This window comes from Tamandua tetradactyla, chromosome 2 (genome assembly GCF_023851605.1).
Source record: "Tamandua tetradactyla isolate mTamTet1 chromosome 2, mTamTet1.pri, whole genome shotgun sequence".
Taxonomy (NCBI): domain Eukaryota; kingdom Metazoa; phylum Chordata; class Mammalia; order Pilosa; family Myrmecophagidae; genus Tamandua; species Tamandua tetradactyla.
Window position 1 is genome coordinate 135,865,770 of NC_135328.1, and position 23,143 is coordinate 135,888,912.

The window sequence follows — 23,143 nt, forward strand, 5'->3', positions numbered from 1 at the left end:
AAAGAAAACATGGTTTGGAAAAACAACATATATAGGCATATGACTCGCCATTATATCACCATTGACATGATTTTTTAAAATAAGAAATTAGATAGGTCTTTCCTACTTATTTTAAGCAATAAGCACTTAAGCTCTTTGGTAATGGTGACAAAGTATTACCCTTTTATTTTTCTTCACATAGGGAGGCACCGGGAACCTAACCCGGGTCTCATGGCAGGCAAGAATTCTGCCCGCCAAGCCTCCATCCTACCACCCAGTATTACCTTTCTTAAAAAAAAAAAAGAAGTTTTATTGAGATATAATTTACAGACTATATTTGTTTTAAGTGTACAATTCAATGATTTTTTAGTAAATTCAGAGTTAGGCAATAATCCCTACAACACAGTTTTAGAATATTTCCATCACTCCTGTCCCTCAAATCCCATCCAACTACCTTATGTCCATTTGCACCCTCTATTCCAGGCTGAGGACATGTGCTTTCTGTTTCTATATATTTGCCTATTTTGGACATTTCATATAAATAGATATTTCATACAATATGCAATATTTTGCATCTGACTTCTTTCACTTAGAATAATGTTTCTGATGCTCTTCCATGTTGTTGCAGGTATTAGTAACTCATTTCTTTTTCTAGATGAATAGTATTCTTTTTTATGGACATACCATATTTTGTTAATCCATTCACCCAATAATGGACATTTGAGTTGTTTCCACTTTCTGGTTATTATGGACACTTGCAAACAAGTCTTTGAGTGAGTCTAGATACATACAAATGGAATTGCTTGGTTGTATGTTAAATCTATGTTGATGTTTGTAAGAAATGGCCAAACTGTTTTCCAAAGTAGCTATACCATTTTACATTCCCACCAGCATGTATGAAAGTTTCAGTTTCTCCACATATTTGTCAACAGTTGTTATTGACTGTCTTTTTTATTTAGCCACCCAAATTGTATTTCATTGCGGTTTTAATGTGCATTTCCCTACTGACTAGTCATGTTGAACTTCTTTTCATGGGCTTTTTAACAATACATGTCTTCTGTGGTGAAATAGCTATTCGGATATTTTGCCCATTAAAAAAAACATTTTAGCTTTAGAACAATTTTAGATTTAAAGAAAAATTACTAAGATAACATAGAAATTCTCATATATACACATCCTACTTCCCCTATAATTAATCTCTAACATTAGTATGTTACATTCACTACAATTAATGTACCAATATGGATGCATTATTATTAACTAAAGTCCATACTTTATTCAGATTTCCTTAGTTTTTATTAATCTAACATATCTTTTTCTGTTCCAGGACCTGATCCAGGACACCACATTGAATTTTCATTTTTTTAGGCTTTTCTTGGCTTTGACAGTTTCTCAGACAGTTTCCTGGATTGGGTGTCTCTGACAATTTTGCAGGGTATTTATTGTTCAGGCATTTTGTAGAATGTCCATCACTTGGGATTGGTCTGACATTTTTCTCATGATTAGACTTTGCTTATGTCTTCTTGGGAGGAAGACCATGGTGGTAAAGTGCCATTTTCATTTTACCTGTAATGGGTACATACTATCGATATTACATATCACTGTTTGTGCTAACTGATCAATAGAGATCTGGCTGAGGTAGTATTTGTCAGGTGTCTCCACTGTAAAGTTACTCACCCCTCCCCTTTTAAATACTGTACTCTTTGGAAGAAGTCATTATGTGCAGCCTATACTTAAGGAGTAGGGCGTTATGTTCCACCTTCTTTTTTTTTTTAACATGGGCAGGCACCGGGAATCAAACCCGGGTCCTCGGGCATGGCAGGCAAGCACTCTTACCAGCTGAGCCACCGTGGCCCGCCCTGTTCCACCTTCTTGAGGGCAAAGTATCTACATAAATTATTTGGAATTCTTCTGCATGAGAGATTTGTTTCTTTTCTCCCATTTTGAATTTTTGTTATTAATAATTCATTTTTATCAATATGGACTTAGACATGTTTTTTACAATCTTTATTTTTGTGCTCTAGTTTTGGTCATTGCGAATGCTTTCAGTTGGCTCTTGTGTCCATTGGACATGCCCCAATCCTTGTAGAATTTTCTTTTCCTCCATAATTCTCTGGCACCAGAAAATGCTCCAAGTTCATCTTGAATGTTGCGTGTCCCAGGACTAGAACCAGATATTTCCCCAAGGACAGCTGATTCCTTTTATTGGAGAATATATTAGAAAGCAAGGTCTGGTTATTAGATGTACTCATTGTTACTTAAGTGTTACTGTTTCTAGACCCTCTAAGCTGACACAACAATGAAATATATGTATGAATACTAACTCTTTTATATATGCATCTTTATAAATTTCTAAATGTAATAATGTGTATGCATATTAAGTTAAAAATAGTTTATCATGCTGTTTTCACCCCTAATCCATTACTACATGGATCATTCTAGTCTTTTCCCCTTGCTTATCTGTAACCTCCCATCCTAGCAGTGAGAAATCTGGCTCCCACCATCTGCTATTCATTTACTTAATTGTTCACTTCTAGTATGCTGGTATAATGGTATCGGAACTGTTAAAATGAGCCCCTATGTAAAACAACTTTATTAGCCAGGGTACTGTTATGTTCAATTACTTTGTTTTCAGTTTTCTAGACTTCACTAATTTCCAAAGTTATGTAGGTCAGCACCTTTCTACCCAACCCCTTCAGTATTTCACACATTTGTAGTTTTGACAAATTCTGTGTCCAGTCTATGGATCACCCAAACTGCTAAATTATTTTTTTTTCTAATTCACATACATTAAGGTTCACTCTTTGTGCTATGAAATTTTATGGGTTTTGACAAATGTATAGTGTCATGTATTCACCATTATAGTATCATACAGAATATTTTCACTGTCCTAAAAATCTTCTGCCCTTCACCTTCCCTTCTTCCCACAGCTTTTGCAATCTCAATTGTTGTACCTTTTCCAGAATGTCATATAATTGAAACCATATAGTATATAGTCTTTTCAGACTGGTTACTTTCATTTAGTGATAGGTGTTTAAGATTTTTCCATTTCTCTCTGTGGCTTGATCGCTCCTTTCTTTTTAATTATATAAATTAAATAATATAAATATTAAATATAAATTAAATATTCCATTAGATGGATTACTTCAGTATTTTGATTCATTCATTTATTTATTGAAGAGTATCTTGATTGCTTCCAGTTTTAAGCGATTATAAATAAAATTGCTATAAACACTCATGTGCAGATTTTGTGTTGGCATAAAGTTTCAAATCGGTTGGGCAAATACCAAGGATCATGGTCACTGTAGCATATGGTAGACTGTGTTTAGCTCTAAAGAAATTGCCAAACTGTGTTCCAAAGTGGCTATACCATTTTTCATTCTCACTAGCAAGGAATTAAAGTTTCTTTTGCTCTGCATCATTGTTAACAATTGCTATTGACAATTGCTTTAATTTGAACTTCCTGAATGACAATGTTAAGCATCTGTTTTGGTTTACTAAAGTTGACAAAATGCAATATACCAGAAATGGGTTAGCTTTTACAATGGAGATTTATTAACTTATAAGCTTACAGTTCTTAACCATGAAAATGTCCAAATGTCCATCCTGCATTAGCAGGATGATACCTTCTCCCCTAAATCTGGCTACCCACGAACTTGGACTCATTTGTCAGACAACAAGGCACACGGTGAGATCTGCTGAACCTTCTCTCCCAGCTTTTGTTGTTTCCTGATTCTGGCTTCAATGTCTCCCTCTCTGGGACTCTGCATGTTTCTCTCTTTAGCTTCTGTTTCTCTTAGCCTCTGTTTATGGCATTTCTCTCTCTTCTATCTTCTAATAAAGACTCCAGTAATAGAGTTAATACCCACCCTGGGGTACTTCTCAACTGAAATAACCTAATAAAATGGTCCCACTCATACAATAGGTCTACACCCACAAAAATGGATTAAAGGAACATTATCTTTTCTAGGGTACATACACCTTCAAACCCACACTGTATCTTTCAGTCTACTTTTGTGAGGGGTCTGTCCAGATTTGTAATTGGGTTGTTTATCCTCTTATTATTGAGTTGATCGCTTTGCAAATATTTTCTCTTTGTCTGTGCCTTATATTTTCATTTTATTAATAGTGCCTTTTGAAGCATAACTATTTTAATTTTGATAATGTTTAAGTTATTTATTTTTCTTTTGTGAATCATGTTTTTAGTGTTATATCTAAGAACTCTTTTCTTAACCTAAATATTTTCTCCTATGTCTTATTCTAAAATTTTACAGTTTTAACTCAAATTTAAGACTATGATCTATTTTGCATGATTTTTTTTTTTTTGGTGATTATGTGAAGAAGGTTTTAGATTCATCTTTTGTATATGGATATTCAGTTGTTCCAACATAATTTCTTAAGACGACTATCCTTTACCCACTGAATTGCCTTTAAAACTTTATTAAAAATCAATTAAGATCTTCTTCCCAGGGAGGGCTACAGCAGGAATGTAACATAAGTTGACACTTTGATTCAGTTGGTAAACTGCTTAGGATGCTATTTAATTTAATTTATTTTTTTTACATGGGCAGGCTCTGGGAACTGAACACAGGTCTCCGGCATGACAGGCAAGAATTCTGCCACCGAGCCACCATTACACCACCTCGTTATTTTCTTTTGTAAATGTTCTTTTTTTTTTTCCTTGAAATCAGCTCCAGTGGCAGGTCTCCTGCCCATTTTTTTTTTTTTTTTATACTGGTCAACATGCAATTTTTCTTTTAAGGCCAAGATTTCTATAGTTCAAGAATAATCTAGAGAGCAGCTAGTAAATAGCCAGAAACCGTACTGAACAACTGTTGGGGAGACGTCAGTGACTAGATACATATATACCAAGAAGTGCAGTGTATCCCAAACAGATTAGATCCAAATAGACATACTCCAAGACACTTACTAATCAGATTGTCAAACATCAAAATACATCATATTTTCCCATCATATACAAGGGAAGCTTGATAAGACTATGTAGATTTCTCAGCAGAAATCATGAATGCAAGAAGGCAGTGGAATGATATATTTAAGATTCTGAAAACAAGAAACTGGCAATCAAGAATTCTATACCCAGAAAAACTTGGTTGGGTGTATTTCTTCAAAAATGATCAGGAGCCAGAGAACCTCTTTTGTTGCTTAGATGTGGCCTCTCTCTAAGCCAACTTGGCAGGGGACATGACTCTCAGGGGTGTAAGTCTTCCTGGCAACGTGGGACCTGACTCCCAGGGATGAGCTAGGACCCAGCATCATCGAAATGAGAAAGCCTTCTTGACCAAAACAGGGAAGAAATAAATAAGACAAAATAAATTCTCAGTGGTTGAGAGATTTCAAACAGAGCTGAAAGGTTATCCTGGAGCTCATTCTTATGCATTATACAGATATCCCTTTTTAGTTTAAGGTGTATTGGAGTGGCTAGAGGGAGGTACCTGAAACGAACTGTGTTGCAGTAGTCTTGACTCTTAAAGATGATTGTATAACTATAGAGCTTTTATAACATGACCATGTGATTGTGAAAACCTTGTGTCTGATGCTCCTTTCATCCAGGGTATGGACAGATGAATTAAAAAAAAAAGAATAATGAATACATAAATAATAGGGGATGATATTGGGTAGTTTGAAATACTGTAGGTAAATGAGAAGGAGGGATAAGTGGTATGGATGTATGTGTTTTTTTTTTCTTTTTATTTCTTTTTCTGGAGTGATGAAAATGTTATAAAAATGATCATGGTGAAGAATACACAACTACATGATGATATTATGAGGCACTGATTGTATAATATGGTCGGACTGTATGTGTGTGGCTATTTCTCAATAAAAATATGTATTTTTAAAGTCATAGACTGGCAAAATGGATTTAAAAACAAGATTCATCTCTACACTATCTGTAGGAGATTCATTTTAGACCCAAAAACAAAAACAGAAAGTGAAAGATTGGAAAAGGTTATTTCACACAAACAACAACTAGAAAAGAGTGGGGGTAGCTATATTAATATCCAACGAATTAGACTTCAGATGTAAAACAAATGTAAAAGAGACAAAGAAGGACACTATGTATTAATAAAAGGAACAATTCAACAAGAAGATGTAACAATCATAAATATTTATGTACTAAGCCAAAGTGCCCCAAAAGACATAAAGTAAACACTGACAATGCTGAAGGGAGATGTAGACCCATCTACAATAATTGCTGAAGACTTCAGTTCCCCAGTGTCATCAATGGATAGAATATCTAGACAAAGAATCACTAAGAAAACAGAGATTTTGAATAATATAATAAATGAACTAGACATTTACAGAACATCACACCCCACAACAGCAGAATACACATTTTTCTCAAGTGTTCATGGATCATCCTCAGTGACAGATGACATGCTGGGTCTCAAAGCAATTTCAATAAATTTAAAAGATCAGAATTATACAAAACACTTTCTCAGATCATAATGGAATGAGGCTGGGAATCAACAACAGGCAGAGGGCCAGAAAACTCACAAACACATGGAGGCTAAACAACCAGTGGGTGAAGGAATATATAACAAGAGAGATCAGTAAATACCTTGTGGCAGATGAGAATGAAAACACAACATATCAAAATTTATGGGATGCAGCAAAGGTAATGCTGAGAGGGTCATTTATTGCCCTTAATGCCTATATTAAAAACAAGAAAGAGCAAAAATTGAGGAATTAACAGTTTGCCTGGAAGAACTAGGAAAAGGAAAGCAAACTAGCTCCAAAGCAAATGAAAGTAAGAAATAGTGAAGACTACAGCAGAAATAAATGAAATTGAGATTACAAAAATATTCGAGAAAATCAACAAAACTAGAAGTTGGTTCTTTGAGAAAGTCAATAAAATTGATGGACTCTTAGCTATACTGATAGAGAGAGAGAGAGGATAAAAATAAATAAAATCAGAAATGTAAGAGGAGACATAACCACTGACCATGCAGAAATAAAGGAGGTAATGAGAGAAATATAGGAAGCAATATGCTAATAAACAAGACAACACAGATAAAACGGACAACTTCCTAGAAAGGCATGAACAACCAACATTGGCTCAAGAAGAAATAGATGACCACAACAAACCAACCACAAGTAAAGAGAATGAATCAGGCATCAAGAAGCTCCCAAAAAAGGAAAAGTTCAGGACCAAATGGCTTCACATGTGAATTCTACCAAGCATTTAAGAAAGAATTAGTACCAGTTCTGCTCAAACTCTTCAAAAAAACTGAAGAGAATAGAAAGGTACTTAATTCATTCTATGAGGCCAACATCACCCTAATACCAAAGCCAGACAAAGATAGTATAAGAAAAGAAATTACAGACCAATAGCTTAAATGAACATAGATGTAAAAATCCGCAACAAAATACTTGCAAATCAAATCCAGCAGCACATTAAAAGAATTATGAACCATGACAAAGTAGGATCTATTGCAGGTATGTAAAGCTGGTTCAACACAAGAAAATGAATTAATGTAATATGCTATATAAATTAGTCAAAGGGGAAAACACATGATCATCTTGATTGATGCAGAAAACGTATTTGACAATATTCAGCATCTTTGCTTGATGAAAACACTTTAAAGGATAGGAATAGAAGAGAACTTCCTCAACATGATAAAGGGAACATATGAAAAACCCACAGCTAACTTTATCCTTAATGGGGAAAGACTAAAAGCTTTCCCTCTAAGATGAGGAACAAGATATGAGATGCTCACTATCACCATTGTTATTCCATTGTCCTGGAAGTTCTAGCCAGAGCAATTAGACAAGGAAAAGAAATAAAATGCATCTAATTGGAAAGGTAGAAGTAAAACTCTTACTATTTGCAGATGATATGATACTATATGTTCAAAATCCCAAAACATCTATAGCAAAGCTACTAGAGCTAATAAATGAGTACAGCAAAATAGAAGGGTACAAGATCAACACCCAAAAATCAGTTACGTTTTATACACTAGTAATGAGAAATCTGAGGAGAAAATCAAGAAAAAAATACCATTTACAATAGCAACCCAAAGAATCAAATATTTTTTGATTCCTTAAAGTTAACTAAGGACACAAAAGACCTCAACACAGAAAACTACAAGAAATTGCTAAAAGAAATCATGAAAGACCTAAATAAATGGAAGAGCATACTAAATAAATGGAAGACTAAATATAGTTAAGATGTCAATTCTACCCAAATTGATTTGTAGATTTAATGCAATACCAATTAAAATCCCAACAACTTACTTTGCAGAAATAGAAAAACCAATAACAAAATTTATTTGGAAGGGTAGGATGTCCCAAATAGCTAAAAATATCTTGAGAAAGAAAAATGAAGTGGGAGGTCTGACACTACCTAATTTTAAAGCATATTATGAAGCTACAGTGGTCAAAACAGCATGGTACTGGTATAAAGATACTGACCAATGGAATTGAATTGAGTGTATACAAATAGACCCTCTCATCCACAGACACTTGAACTTTGATAAGGTGGTCAAGTCAAGCCAAGTGGGATAAAGCAGCCTCTTCAATAAAGGGTGTTAGGAGAACTGGTTATTCATATGCAAAAGAATGAAAGAGGATCCATATCTCACATCCTATTCAAAAATTAACTCAAAATGGAACAAAGACTCCCAGGATGAGCTGGGACATGGCATCATGAGATTAACAAGGCTTCTTGACCAAAAGGGGATGAGAGAAATGAGACAAAATAAAGTTTCAGTGGCTGAGAGATTTCAAACAGAGTCAAAGGTTGTCTTGGGGCTCATTATTATTCATTATATAGATATCCATTTTTAGTTTATCCATTATATAGATATCCATTTTTGCATTGGAGAGGCTAGAGGGAAGTTTCTGAAACTCTTGAACTGTTCAGTAGCCTTGATTCTTTTTTTAAAAAAACAATTTTATTGAGAAATCACACACATACAGCCTTGATTCTTGAAGACAATTGGATAACTATATAGCTTTTAAAATGTGGCCATGTGATTGTGAAAACCTTGTGTCTGATGCTCCTTTTTTCTAGAGTATGGAGAGATGAGTAAAAAAATAATGATAAATAAATAATGGGTGGGGGATAAGGGGTAAAAAAAAGTTTGTGTTGATTGAAATACTAGTGGTCAATGAGAGGGGGTGGTAAGGAGCATGGCATGTATGAGTTTTTTCTTTTTATTTCTTTTTCTGGAGTGATGTAGAAGTTCTAACAATGATCATGGTAATGAATATATAAGTATGCAAAGATATTTTGAGCCACTGATTGTATACTGTGGCTGGACCATACATACGTGAAGATTTCTTTATAAAAATATTTTTAAATGAATCAGAGACCTAAACATTAGAGTTAAGACCATAAAACTGTTAGAAGAAAATGTAGGGAATTATCTTATAACCCGTGTAATAGGAAGTGGTTTGCTAGACCTTACACCCAAAACATAAGCATTGAAAAAGGAAATAGATAAAAGGGATCTCCTCAAAATTAAACACTTTGGGGCATCAAAGTACTTTGTCAGGAAAGTAGAAGGCAGCCTATATAATGGGAGACCATATTTAGAAACAAAATATCAGATAAGGGTTTAATATTCAGAATATATACATAGATTCTACAACTCAGTAACAAAAAAAGACAGAAAATCTAATTTAAAAATGGGCAAAAGACATGAGCAGACACCTTTCAGAAAGGAAATACAAATAGCTAAAAGGCACATGAAAAGAAGTTCAACTTCACTGGCTTTTAGGGAAATGCAAATGAAAATCACAATGAGATATCATCTCACAGCCACTAGAATGGCCATTATAAAAAAAAAAAACAGAAAACAACAAGTGCTGAAGAAGATGTGGAAAAGAGGAACATTTATCCATTATTGGTGGGAATCCAAAATGATGAACCAATCTGTAAGGCAGTTTGGTGGTTACTCAGAAAACTAGAATTGCCATTTGATTCAGCAATCCCATATTTAGGTATATATTCAGAAGAACTGAAGGTAAAGACACAAATGGACATTTGCACACCGATGTTTATTGCATCATTATTTATGATTGTCAAGAGATGGAAACAGCCCAAATATCCATCAACAGATGAGTAGCTAAATAAACTGTGGTATATACACATGATGGAATATTGCACAGCTGTAAGACAGGATAAAGTCACAAAGATGTAACAATGTGGATGAGCTTTGAGGACATTATGCTGAGTGAAATTAGCCAGAAACAAAAGAACAAATACCATACGACCTCACTAATATGAACTAAAACATTAATTGAGGGAACTTTGAGAGCTGAAGTTAAGAACATAGGTTATTAGAAGATAGATTGGGCATTTGGCGCTGAAGGAGTACAGAATGTGTCACAGGCCTGATTGTAAAAATTCAGAAATGTATAGCACAATGCTATCTGATGATAGCTCAAAAATATAAGAATGCTGAATGGAGCTGAATGTGAGTATGGTTGAAGGAGAATGGCTGGGGGCACATATGACACCAGAAGGAAAGATAGAGGATGAAGACTGAGATGGTATAACTCAAGAATGCCTAGAGCAGACAATGATGGTAATTAAGTGTACAAATATAAGTATGGTTTTGCATGAGGGACAACAAATGAAAGTCAACATTGCATGGTTTTGAAAATAGAATGGTGTATTAGTTTGAAAGCTGCCAGCATGCAATATACCAGAAAAGGAATGGCTTTTAAAAGGAAGACTTTAATAAGTTACAAATTTACACTTCTAAGCCTATAAAAACATCCAAAGTAAGGTATCCAAGTGAAAGATAGCTTAATAGAAGAAAAGCCAATGGGTCAGGAACAGTTCTGTCAGCTGGGTAGTCATGCAGCTAGCATTTGCTGGTCTGTTGCTCCTGGGTTCCATTGCTTTCAGCCTCTGTTCCTCTGGGGGTTCCTCACTTTGCTTCTCTGGGGCTGGCTTTCATCTCTTGGCATCCCTTGGCTCTCTCCAGCTTCTGGCTTAATGGCAACATCTGCTGGGCTCCAAGCATCTCCAAACATCTGTATCTCTGTTCTCCACATGTTGGTATCTGTGTCAGCTCTGCTGTAAAGTTTCTGTCAACTCTGAAACTTCTGTCATTTCTATCATTTCTGACTCTTTCCAAGATGTTTCCTCTTTTAAAGGCTTCCAGTAAACTAATCAAGACCCACCTGGAAGGGGTAGAGTAACATCTCCATCTAATCAAAAGCTCACATCCACAATTGGGTACGTCACATCATCATGGAGATAATCTAATAAAAATTTCTAGCCTGCAGTATTGGATTAGGATTAAAAGAAATGGCTGCTTCTACAAGATTGGATGAGGATTAAAACATGGCTTTTCTGGGTGTGGTAGTTAGATTCAGTTGTCAATTTGGCCAGGTGAAGGCACCTAGTTCCACTGCTGTGGACATGAGCCAATGGTATGTGAACCTCATCTGTTGCTGATTACATCTGCAGTCAGCTAGGAGGCATGCTGCTGCACTGAATGATGTTTGACTTAATTGGCTGGTGCTTAAATTAGAGAGTGCAAGGTAGCACAGCCTAAGCAGCTCAGCCTAAGCAGCTCAGCATACCTCATCTCAGCACTTGCAGCTCAGCCAAGGCCTTTGGAGATGCAGAAAGGAATCACCCTGGGGAAAGTTGTTGGAACCCAGAGGCCTGGAGAGAAGACCAGCAGAGATAGTCCTGTACCCGCCCACATAAGAAAGAACCTCAGCTGAAAGTTAGCTGCCTTTCCTCTGAAGAACTAATGAGATAAATCCCCTTTTATTAAAAGCCAATCTGTCTCTGGTGTGTTGCATTCCTGCAGCTAGCAAACTAGAACACTGGGGTACATAATACATTCAAATTGGCACAGGTGGTATACAGGAAAAAATACAATCAATGTAAACTAGAGTCTAAGACAACAGAAACATTGTAGTATGTTTCCACCGAATGTAACAAAGGCATTATGCCAAGATTAAATGTCAACAAGCAGGGGCCATGGGGAAGGATATGGGATTCTTTGCTGAAGAAAAGGAAATGTCTTGATGTAGACTATGGTGACTAAGGCATGGCTATGTAATTATAACAAGAACTGACTTTTCACTTAGACTGGATTGTATGATATGCAAATAAAACTGCATAAAGATGAACAGAAAGAAACAAGTGCTGGAGAAAATGGGTAGAAAGAGATGTGCCTATTCCTGTCGTTAGGGAAACTGAGAGTCACAACCCTTCCAGAGGGCAGTGTAGTGGTTCCACAGAGGCTATGAGTGGGGTTGACACATGGCCTTGCAACATTGTTGCTCCATGTATACCTGGAGGAACTGATTGTGCGGACAGGAATGGACATTTGCACACTGGTGTTTCTGGTGACAGTGTTCCTGATCCATAATAAATGGAGATTGCCTGAGGGTACAACAACAGAGGAATGGAAGGCAGAACTATGGTGCAATGACTATGCAATGACTGAGCAGCTGCAAGAAGGAATAAGGTTGTGAGGTGTGCAAGTAGGTGAATGAAACTTAAGGGCTGTATGTTGAATGAAATGTCAGGAACAAAAAGACAAATATTATCATCCCTCAATTATATGGTCTAACTATAATATAAAAACTCAATGAACTAAAGTCAAGAGCATGGGTTATCAGGTTGGGGCCTATTATAAAGGGTCCTAGATCGTAAACTCTTACAGCAGTTACATGTATTCTGGAGGTGTAACTGTTAATTCTAAATACTGAGATACTGAGCTGTTTGGATATAACATGATTGCTCCCAGAAACTTTGGGTATTTATGTGATACCTGAGACTCAGAGTCTGAAGCTAGGAAAATCAGCAGCACCTCATACAGGAACTTTTAAAAAAGTTGAAAAAGGGATCAGACATTGAGTAGAGCTATGAATCAAGCTGTTCTGGATAGGACTAAAGTATATCAGAAGACTGGGTAAAGGATGATATCGTCCATATCTGTAGACTTCAACTTCTATGTGAGACTAAAGGGAGAGATGTTTATTTGGTGCAACATTTATATTTTCAACTTCTATGTGAGACTAAAGGGACAGATGTTTATTTGGTGCAACATTTATATTTTGAGCAGTGCATTTCCTAATTTAACTTGTGGTCAGTTTAGTTGAACACCATAGGTACATGAAATCTTGAATAGGGCATGAGATTTTGTTGGTTTTACCTGGATAGTGTGTTACCCTGATAAATCTCAGAGTAATTTGCAAATACTTTTTTATTCATTGCCCAAAGTCCCCTTGGGAGACTCGGGTGAAAGGAGGAAATATTCAACTTCCCCATTTGGAGAATTTCTGATATTCCACAAGCAGTGGGGACAACCAAATCAATAGGATGAGCCCTCAATCTTGGTGTTCAGCCCTATGACACTTATTCCTGCAAAGGACAGGCTAAACCTACTTAAAATCATGCCTAAGAGTCACCCCCAGAGAACCTCTGCTGCTCATATGTGGCCTCTGTCTCTAAGCCAACTTGACAAGTGAACTCATTGCCCTCCCTTCTATGTGGGACATGACTCTCAGGAGTATAAATCTCACTGGCAGTGTGGGACAGAAGTCCTGAGATGATATGGGACAAGCATCATGTGATTGAAAAAGCCTTCTTGACCAAAAGGAGGAAGAGAAAAATGAGACAAAGTTTCAGTGGCTGAGAGAATTCAAACAGAGTTGAGAGGTTATCCTGGAGGCTATTCTTATGCACTATATAGATATCCCTTTTTAGTTTATGGTGTATTGGAGTGGCTAGAGGGAAGTACCTAAAACTGTTGAGTTATGTTCCTGTAGCTTTCATTCTTGAAGACGATTGTATAAAGATTTAACTTTTATAATGTGACTGTGTGATTATGAAAACATTGTGGCTGATGCTTCTTTTATCCAGGGTATGGACAGATGAGTAAAAAAATAAGGACAAAAAAAAATATTGGGGGTGGGGATAAGGGGTAAAAAAATTGGATAGATGGACATACCAGTGGTCAATGAGAGGGAGGGGTAAGGGGTATGGATGTATGAGTTTTTTCTTTTTCTGAAGTGATGCAAACGTTCTAAAAATGATTATGGTGATGAATACACAACTATATGACGATTTTGTGAGCCACTGATTATACACCATATATGGACTGTCTGTGTGTGAAGATACATCATTAAAAATATTTTTAAAAAAACAACAAATTCCTAGCCCTTTTAGAGGTTTATGTTCTAGATGTGCAGACACACAAAAACAAATAGCAAATTAATACTTATATAAAATTAGATAATGTTAAGGACTAAAAAAGAGAAATAAAACAGAATATGAGGATAAAGTGGCAGTGAATGGAAAGGAAAACGGCAAGCTGCTTTACATTGGTGGGGTGGGGGTGGGGCACAGAAGGCTGTTGCCACGGTCCAGGCAGAACGATGGTGGCTTGGACTAAGGACATGAAATGTAGAGAGTGAAGGAAAAATGTCAAGAATGAGTTACTCCTGGGTTTCTGGCTAGATCGGTGGATATATGGTGGTGAAATTTATAAGATGGGAAAAGCTGGTAAAGGATTAGTTACAGCGGTAAAAGATTTTCTTTTGTACTTTTTCTTGATTCTATTTTCCAATTTTTGATTACTCTCATATATGTCTTTGGTAAGCATTTTCAAGTCCTTTTTTGAAAAAAAATTAAATTAATAACTAAATAGTTATGAATCATTAAAGCTCAAAGCAAATAATGAGATACTAAATAATAAACATAAACAATAAATTAAAAGTCATAAGTAATATGCTTCATATAATAGGTAAAATTTGTTGTATTTTATTTAGCTTTGAAGGCTTTTCTTTATTCAAAGTACCATTTTCTCATGAGAAGTAAAATTGTGCAAAATCTCATGGTTCTACATCAAGATTCAAGGCAGGATCCACCTGCTTTCTATACTACCATATTATGCCTTCTATGCCTACTGTATTAATGCTGAGGATGCACTAGAGATGGTGTTGGATTCATCAATCTTATTCGCTTTAAATACCTTCCAAAAACAAATAACATTTTTATGTTCTGGGAAATTTATTATGCAAACTGTAGATAGGGCAAAGATCCTCTTCTGTGACTTAAGTATCGAGATTTTCATAAATGGAAAATCTGGATTAATACAATTTCTGTAAGTTGATTCTATTGGATTTTCTTAATGTTTATTTTGCAAACTTAAGAACATTTGAAAAGTTGAAGTTCATACCATTAACATGTGACTCCTTGGTTGTCGAAGGACCCTTGTAGCTCTTGCAATGTGTTCTATGGCTTCCTTGAAGAACACCAAGGAATGAGAAATCTAGCAGAGGAAATGGGACAAGTAAACTGACATAAAAAATCATATGTGCATTGTACTTTACATACAAGAATACAGAAGTGAGAACAACTCTTCTAGTAATCTAGATCCAGTAAACTAGTTTACATTTAGATATAAGGAAAGTAAAATTTCAGTGCAGATTGTGCCAGTACTCTGGTGAGTAATGTTAGGGGATTATAGGGTTCAGAGAAGAGAATGAAAAGAAAAACAGCATCAGGCTTCTTTTCTATCACTCTGTCTTGGACAGGTAGGATGGATGGTGGGAGAAAGAAACTTGCAAAATAGATGTATACTATTCATGAGGATATTATTATATTATTATGATAGAATAATATTATCATATTATTATATGAGCCATGAATCTAAATTCTCTTATCTCTGACCACAACACAATGGAATAGAGTAAAAGAGCCACTACTCATTTTGCTGCTCCTGTTGCTACTATGGACCATTGTGACACTCTGCTGTATTTCTTAATTTCATGTTTTAACTCCATTAACCCTTTTCATTCAACTTCCTACAGATTCAGTTTTCTTTTCTTTAAAAATATCCCTATTAGATACACAAATCAAAACCACAATGAGGTACTGCTTCAAACCCACCAGAATGGATATTATTTAAAAAACAGAAGATAGCAAATGTTGAAGAGGGTGTGGAGAAATAGGAACTCTCATGCATGTCAGTGGAATGTAAAATGTTGTAGCTGCTGTGGAAGATAATCTGGCGGTTCCTCAGAAAGTTAAGTATAGAATTACCATATGACCTGGCAATCCCACCACTAGGTATAATAAAAAGAACTGAGAGCTGGAATTTAACCAGATATCTGTGCACCAATGTTCTTGGAAGCATTATTCACATTAGCCAAAAGGTGAAGCAATCCATAGAAAGATAAGTGGATATGCAAATGTGATATGCCCATACAGCAGAATATTATTCAGATGTGAAAAGGAATGAAGTACTGATAGATCGATGAATCTTGAAGACATCATGTTGAATGAAATAAGCCAGACACAAAAGGGCAAATATTTATGATTTCATTTAAATGAAATAAGCAAATTCATAGGGTCAAAAAGCAGATAATAGGTTTCCAGGGGTGGAGGTGGAGGTGAGGAATGGAGAGTTACTTTAATGTGTAGTTTAAGTTTGAGGTAATGGAAAATTTTTGGTAATAGATGGTGGTGATGGCAGAACAACACTGTGAGAGTAATAAATACCACTGTATTATACAACTGAAAGTAGTTAAAATGATAAATTTTATGTTGCATATGTCACCACAATAAAATTATTTTAACGTTTACCTTATTAAATGAGACAACATGAAATCATATGAATGTGTTTCTAATGGTCTGCATTGAAAACTCAGAGCACATGTTATTTTCCTCTGATCATTCTTTCCTTCCTTTTGTCCTTCCTCCCTCCTATCCTCCCTATCTATGATCCATCTATCCATCCATCCATCCATCCATCCATCCATCCATCCATCCATCCATCTATCTACATCTATCACATCTATTTACCTATCTATTGATATCAATCATAACATATTTGATTGGCTATATATGTGTATGCATATGAATAAATAAATATTACTCTCACATTTTTATATAATATGTGTCTTTACCTCCAAAGATGTTGAACCTAACTTCATTTGGAATTCATTCAGTATATTGGCAAGTTTATTGTAGTCATTGGTATTCTGGTAGATCTTTTTTTTAAAACGCTTATTTATATCCAAGAAATCTACAAATACCGTTGCATCATTCATCAGTTTTTCTTTGGTCCATGGAATCTATTGTAAGAAAATATTAATACTTGTTAACAGAACAATTCTACTTGCTATCAAGACTTATGCAATGTCTGTTTTAGAGAAGCTGTTGGCATGTGGATCTAGGACTCAGTGGTTTTAAATTTTTTTAATGCCATGGGTCCCTTTTGTCAGTGAAGCCTGTGGATCCCTTCTCAATATAATAGTTTTTTTAAGTGAATATTTAATACATTTATGGGAATAGAAGGACTGCAACAAAGATTAGAATTTTATAATATACATTAGACATTTATGTAAAAGACGTTTTATTCTTCAGAGAAATTTCTTCTGTTTTCCTTGTCTCTATTATCTTCCTCAGAAGAAGAAGCAATAATTACTACTCTCATAGATAAACAGCTATATCACATTAAATTTTTTCTTTATATTTCAAATCATTATCATCTCCCAAAACTCTACCCTTCATTTCACTGTACTGTTTCACAGTAAAATTATACTCCATTTGAATTAGAAGAAGTTAAAGGGAACAGTACAGTACTCATATTCACATGAATGAGTGTAGAAGCCCAAGGATTTCTATCTAAGTACTATTTTAGTAATAAAGATTTCTACTGGCACAAACCTTTTATTTATTCAAGTTATTAAAACTGCAATAATAGAATGAAAGCTACTTCAATGAAAAAGGCAGGTATGAGGTCATTAAATATAACTAAATACATTTGAAATACAAATATCATGTATTTCCTGATTATTGTCAGATAAGTATCTAAACTATTCTGAATTCTGGTCTGAGAGAAAAACATGAGAGGCAATTACAAGGCAGACAATTACAATTATCAAGTCCATTTTTAAAACAAAGAAATCCTTTGAGAAGATCACTTTAATCCTTCTTTTTTTCAGAGATTTCTGCTGGTTCTTTTGTTGGCAATCCATTTATGTCTGCACCCTTACTCTACTTTGCCTTTATTTTTAATCATTGGATTCTTGTGTAGCTTTTTTACGCCATATACGACTAACAAAAAGGGAAATCAGAGGGTATGTGTATGGCTCCAAGAATTTTTTTGTAGATCCAGAGCAGTATTAGAATGACCATTCAAGGAATGCAACCATTGTCTCAGGCTTGAGCTCCTAAACTGTGCCCATGAGGTCTAAGTAGTCAGTATAATGTTTTAAACTGCATAAAGTAGAATACAAGGGTTTCAAAGAAATAAAATATATTGAAATGCAATTGTATCTAAGGATTCTTTGGGGGTCTTCAGATCCCAGGTTGAGGAACACTGTTGTGAGAATAACATCTTGGGATCTCCCTGACAATCTAAGGAGAAAGCTTTCCTTACTCATTTTTAATCAATACCATAGACCTGCAAGTTTTCACACTTGTTTTCCCAGTCCACTTGAGAAACTCTTGCCTTTTTTTCATACTAAAGTCATGGGCTACTTCTTGTTTAAAGTTTGACCATTTCTCTCTCTCTGGAAAAAAAATGAAGTAAATAATTACTTTCTCTTTTTTTCCACCACTGTGGATTGTGCATAGGACTTAGAGAAATACATTGAGCCTAAAGGTTGTGAGGTATTTCGAGGCAGGTGTTCCCGATGGTCCCTAGCACTTAACCTCACTCAGTGTCTGGCATTGGAAATTCCTGATGAGTGCTCAGAAGATGTTTGTAAAGCAAATGGCCAAATGAAGGTTATGCGGCAGTGCTGTATGACAGTTAAGAGAATACATGGAGCCAGATATCCTGAGTTTGAATAATTGCTCCAGTACCTAGCTATGAGACCTTGGGCAAATTACTTAACCTCACTCTGCCTGAGTTTCTTCACCTGTAAAATGAGGATAATAACAGGGCCTACATCACAGGGTTGTTATGAAGATTAAAATAAGTTATGGTACATAAAGCTCGTGAAACATTTACTAATAACTATTATTAGGGTCATGATGTTTTATTTAAAAATACACCAACCTACCAAAAAAATGATACTGTATAAAGTCAAATTCTCACAGAAATAATTTACATCCTTATATCCACAAGGTTTGGTTTGCTGCTATCCACAGGGCTGATCCCTGTTCCTGTTAGGAGCAGACCTGTCTAAGGTCTGGCTTCCTTCAAAAGACACTGCATGCCCATTTTATACTGCCTCTACATCTAGGAAGGTCTCAAACTGAATTGTGATTGGTACACATAGGGAGTTTAGGAATTTCTCTTCTGACAGTAATAAACTTTAAATGGTTATTTTAGCAAAGTTTCTCCATTATTTCATTCATTCCTTTATTCATGCATTCAATCTAAATATATTTGCCTAATACCTATTGGGGATATTAAGGGTAAGGTGGGATGTTAAATTTTAGAGATTTAGAGATTTTAAAAATCAATAACTTGCTTCTCATGAAACTTATAGTTTGGGGAGAGATCTAGGTAATTAGATTCTAATAATTTCTCTGGTAGGGGAAGCCCTGAGTACAGTGAGAATACCAAGAAGGAAAGGGGGTGATGGTGGCTAGGAAAGGCCTCCAAGAGTGAGGAAGCATGAGCCAAATCTTGAAAGATGGCCAGGACTGAGCCAGGGGAAGAGACCTGAAGGAATAAAATTACACTTCATTCTGGCTAGAACATGGGGGTGACAAGAGTAGGAATAAGGATGGGGCTAAGGAGGGGTGTGGGCAGGGACCAGAACATAAAGGATCTTATTTACCAAGCTAAGGAGTTTGGACTTATCTTAAGAGAAAACCAGGAGTAAGAGGATTAGCTTGGGATTCTAGAAAGTTGACCTGACAGTATTATGGATTGATTAGGAAAAGAGTATGAATGGAAACAGGGAAACCTACCAAAATGATGTTGAAAGAGGCCAGGTGAAAAATCATGAAAGCCTGAGCTGGGACAAGTGTCAATGGACAGTAAGAAAGGAAAAATCCTACAGATATTAAAGCAATAGAATTCACAGGGTTAGGTCACCAATTTGACATGGGCATGAGAGGAAAAGAGGAGACTAAATTGATGTTCAGATTTCTGGCATGGGTGGAAGTTTGGTTGGTAATGCCAGTCGCTGAGATAGGGAACATGGGAACAGGTATGTGGATGGTGGGGAGGGTATATGGGACAGATTGAGAATGGCTTTGCTTATGTTGATATAAAGTGCTCAAAGTAAAATAAGACAGATTTAGAAGAAAAACCTAGATCCAACTCTAAAGTTGAGGTTCTTTTCACCAAACCACCTACCTGTATCTGAAATGTAGAAATAAATATAGTACTTTATAATATTATAACTTATATTTATTGGGAGCTTACCATGTGCCAGAAACGGTTCTAAAATATTTTATATAAATTAATGCCATTAATTCTCACACAGTCCTATGAGGTAGGTATAGTTACTACAGTTACTTTAGAGCTGAGGAAACTGAGGTACTCTACACTTACTTTAGAGATGAAGAAACTGAGGTACAGAGGGGTTCTTTGACATAAATGAAGGGACTGGGCTTTGAATCTGGGCAATTAATTCCTGTGCTTGTAACCTCTAAATTCAACTGTGTGAAAGAGAAGAAAAATGAGAACAATAGAAGAAAGGTGTGGACACTCCAGTGTATGAGTAAAGAAAGATGCAGATGGGCCTGAAGCATTACCAAAGAGGACACCAAAGAGAAAGAGGAAGAGCTGCCAATTGGGTAGGACCCTAGAAAGTTGCAGACATGTGAGTGAAAGTGGTGAAGGCTGTCTCTACAGAAAAGGGGTTACTCTTGAGACCCGGATAGATGGAAAGATTATTCTATCAGATGTTAAAAAAAAGAATTGGAAGGTAGAAGTGATGTGGGTTAACATGAATAATTGTATCAAGAATGGTATGGCTGAAGAGCAGAAATTTTGGATTAAAAGAAAATAATGATATCTAGAAAGAATTTTTTAAAGTTTCCTAAATTTTTGACATCTCAAAAATATGTATACACAAACATTTATGTATATATACACATACATAGATACACATAAATTTATATATGCTGTGTTCTGAGTTTATATGCCTGTATATACCTACCTTTATATCTATGTATAGACTGTGTATTCTAAAATTCTTCTACTATTGTAAATTACAGTTGTTCTCTTGAGCTTTTATTTCCTGAACTGTTATGAATAGGGTGAGAGAAAGTGGTATCATCATGGAGGAGAGAGAGAATAAAAGAACAGTCACCTTTGGAAAAGAAATGTTCTTAATTATTTTGAGAGGAGTTGGCTAAAAAAGTCTAGTAATGGAGGCAAGTTCACTGCTCCATTTAGTTACAACCCTTTAAGGGTGCATTAATTTATTGAAATATTCTTTGTGATCAGAACTGAAAGAATGGCATTGAGCAAACTGAAGCCCAAAAGATGGAGAGGAATCTTCTTGAAGTATCAAGAGAATGTACAATGCCATTAGTCCTGGAGAAAAAAAGTGAGTTTTGAGGCTTCTTTCTTTAATAGTATTGAAATATCTGAGGGTTTCTCTAAAACAACATTTTTCCAAAAACTTCATTTAAAATAATTTTTAAAATTTAAGCTTACCTGAAAATAGTTCTCAAGCTCCCTTGAAAGAAGCTGATGGAAAAGTCGTTTTTCAGTGGGTTCAATTAAGCGATCATGAAACACTCGGGAGGCTTCATGAACAAAGAGCAGAGCAGCCATCTCTTTGGAGTTAATGACAGCCTTGTCAGCTTGTAGCAATCCTAGGAGAAGCTATTAAGAACAAAAAATAACATTTTAAAACAGCAAAGTAGTTTTTAAAGTAGAATGGGAAGTTAAAAACGCATAATTTCTGCAAGTTTATATTCCATAAAAAATAGAAACAGTTATCCAAGTTAAGAACTGTCAATTTCTTTAAGTAATAACTTGAATTTGTGATGAGAAGGGCATTGTGATTGTAAAGTGGCATGGACTCACCCTTAGAGGGAGGATTTTAGGGATGTCTCAGCTTTGCTAAGGTGGGCATCCACAAATCTTGACTAGGGTGCTGACCTGGAACCAGGTGACCAAGAAATGCCTCTTTATGTTGATATGTTCCAGTATTATAAATTTGGATTTTAAGAAATTTATAAACCATTTCAAGGATTATGTGGGTTATTTTGGGCTAGAGTCCCATAGCTAAAGGCTAAAGATATCAAATTTATGAACTGTTTTTCTTAATATTTCAATTCTGAAAAGTATTTGACTACATCGCCAATGTTGGCATGTAATTCCCTGGTGTGAAAATTTAAGCATTTATGAAATGTGTACATGCTTTCATTTTCTGAGGCCATGATGAAATCTTAGAAATAAAGCAACACCAAAACGGTATTAAAAGCTTGTTACTTCTTTCCCAGCTGAGATCTTAGCCAATATTCCAACAGTCCTTAATAAGTGTCAACACTGTATTTTCTGCTTGGAATTTTTTTTTAACAATTCTTTTCAATTGACTCATGGGATAAGCTGCTAATAAACAGAACTAACCAACTTGAATTTCACTTTTTTCCCCTTATAACCATTTAATGTTAAAAATGTCAGTGAGTACGGAAATGAAGGGGTGAGGAGAGAGGAAGGGAGACAGAGAGAGAGTGAAAGGAGGTGAGAAGGAGGGCGGGTGAGTCAATTCAGTGAGTAAAATGACATTTCCTCAACTTAAATTTGAAAATTAAACTAGAGAGTGAATTTTAATACAAACCTTAAAGATATCTCGAAGATTAAATATGTAGTGACACTTCGATGGAGTCGGCAACATATTCTGACATACTTGGTAGTATATAGCTAGGGAGCAAGCTACTAATTGATCTTTACACTTCTGAACATCAGATGTGAAGTTATTGACAGAGAAATACATTCCCAAATGAGCCTTTTAAAAGAAATTTTAAAATTAAATTTTCAAAAAAATTTAAGTATAAACTATTGACTACCTGTGCACTAATTTCATTAGAAATGTTAATATTAGAATCCATTTAAAATAGGCAGGTGGACTAGTGCAAAGAACTCTGGGTGTTGCAGACTGGGAGAAATTCCAGTCGGTCCTAGCCTGGCAAAGGGTCTAGAGACATCATGTTCTCTGGGGGTAACTTAGGCTCCACCCTTGTGCATGCCAGGTGTGTTGAGACTTTTCCACCTCCTTGCTCCCTAATAAA

At 35.6% G+C, this 23,143-nt stretch overlaps 1 protein-coding gene and 1 pseudogene across 1 annotated transcript in view; both read right to left on the reverse strand.

Moving 5' to 3' along the window:
* Positions 1–23,143, reverse strand: part of DNAH14 (dynein axonemal heavy chain 14) — a gene marked incomplete at its 5' end in the record, with an annotated part of 509,245 nt that overhangs the window by 156,316 nt on the left and 329,786 nt on the right. The window contains 4 exons of the mRNA XM_077129892.1: positions 15,162–15,254; positions 16,894–17,061; positions 21,561–21,731; positions 22,693–22,860. Coding sequence (XP_076986007.1) covers positions 15,162–15,254; positions 16,894–17,061; positions 21,561–21,731; positions 22,693–22,860 — 600 coding nt within the window. The remainder of the gene's footprint in view (positions 1–15,161; positions 15,255–16,893; positions 17,062–21,560; positions 21,732–22,692; positions 22,861–23,143) is intronic.
* On the reverse strand, positions 17,915–19,632 carry LOC143654284 (UPF0729 protein C18orf32 homolog pseudogene; annotated as a pseudogene).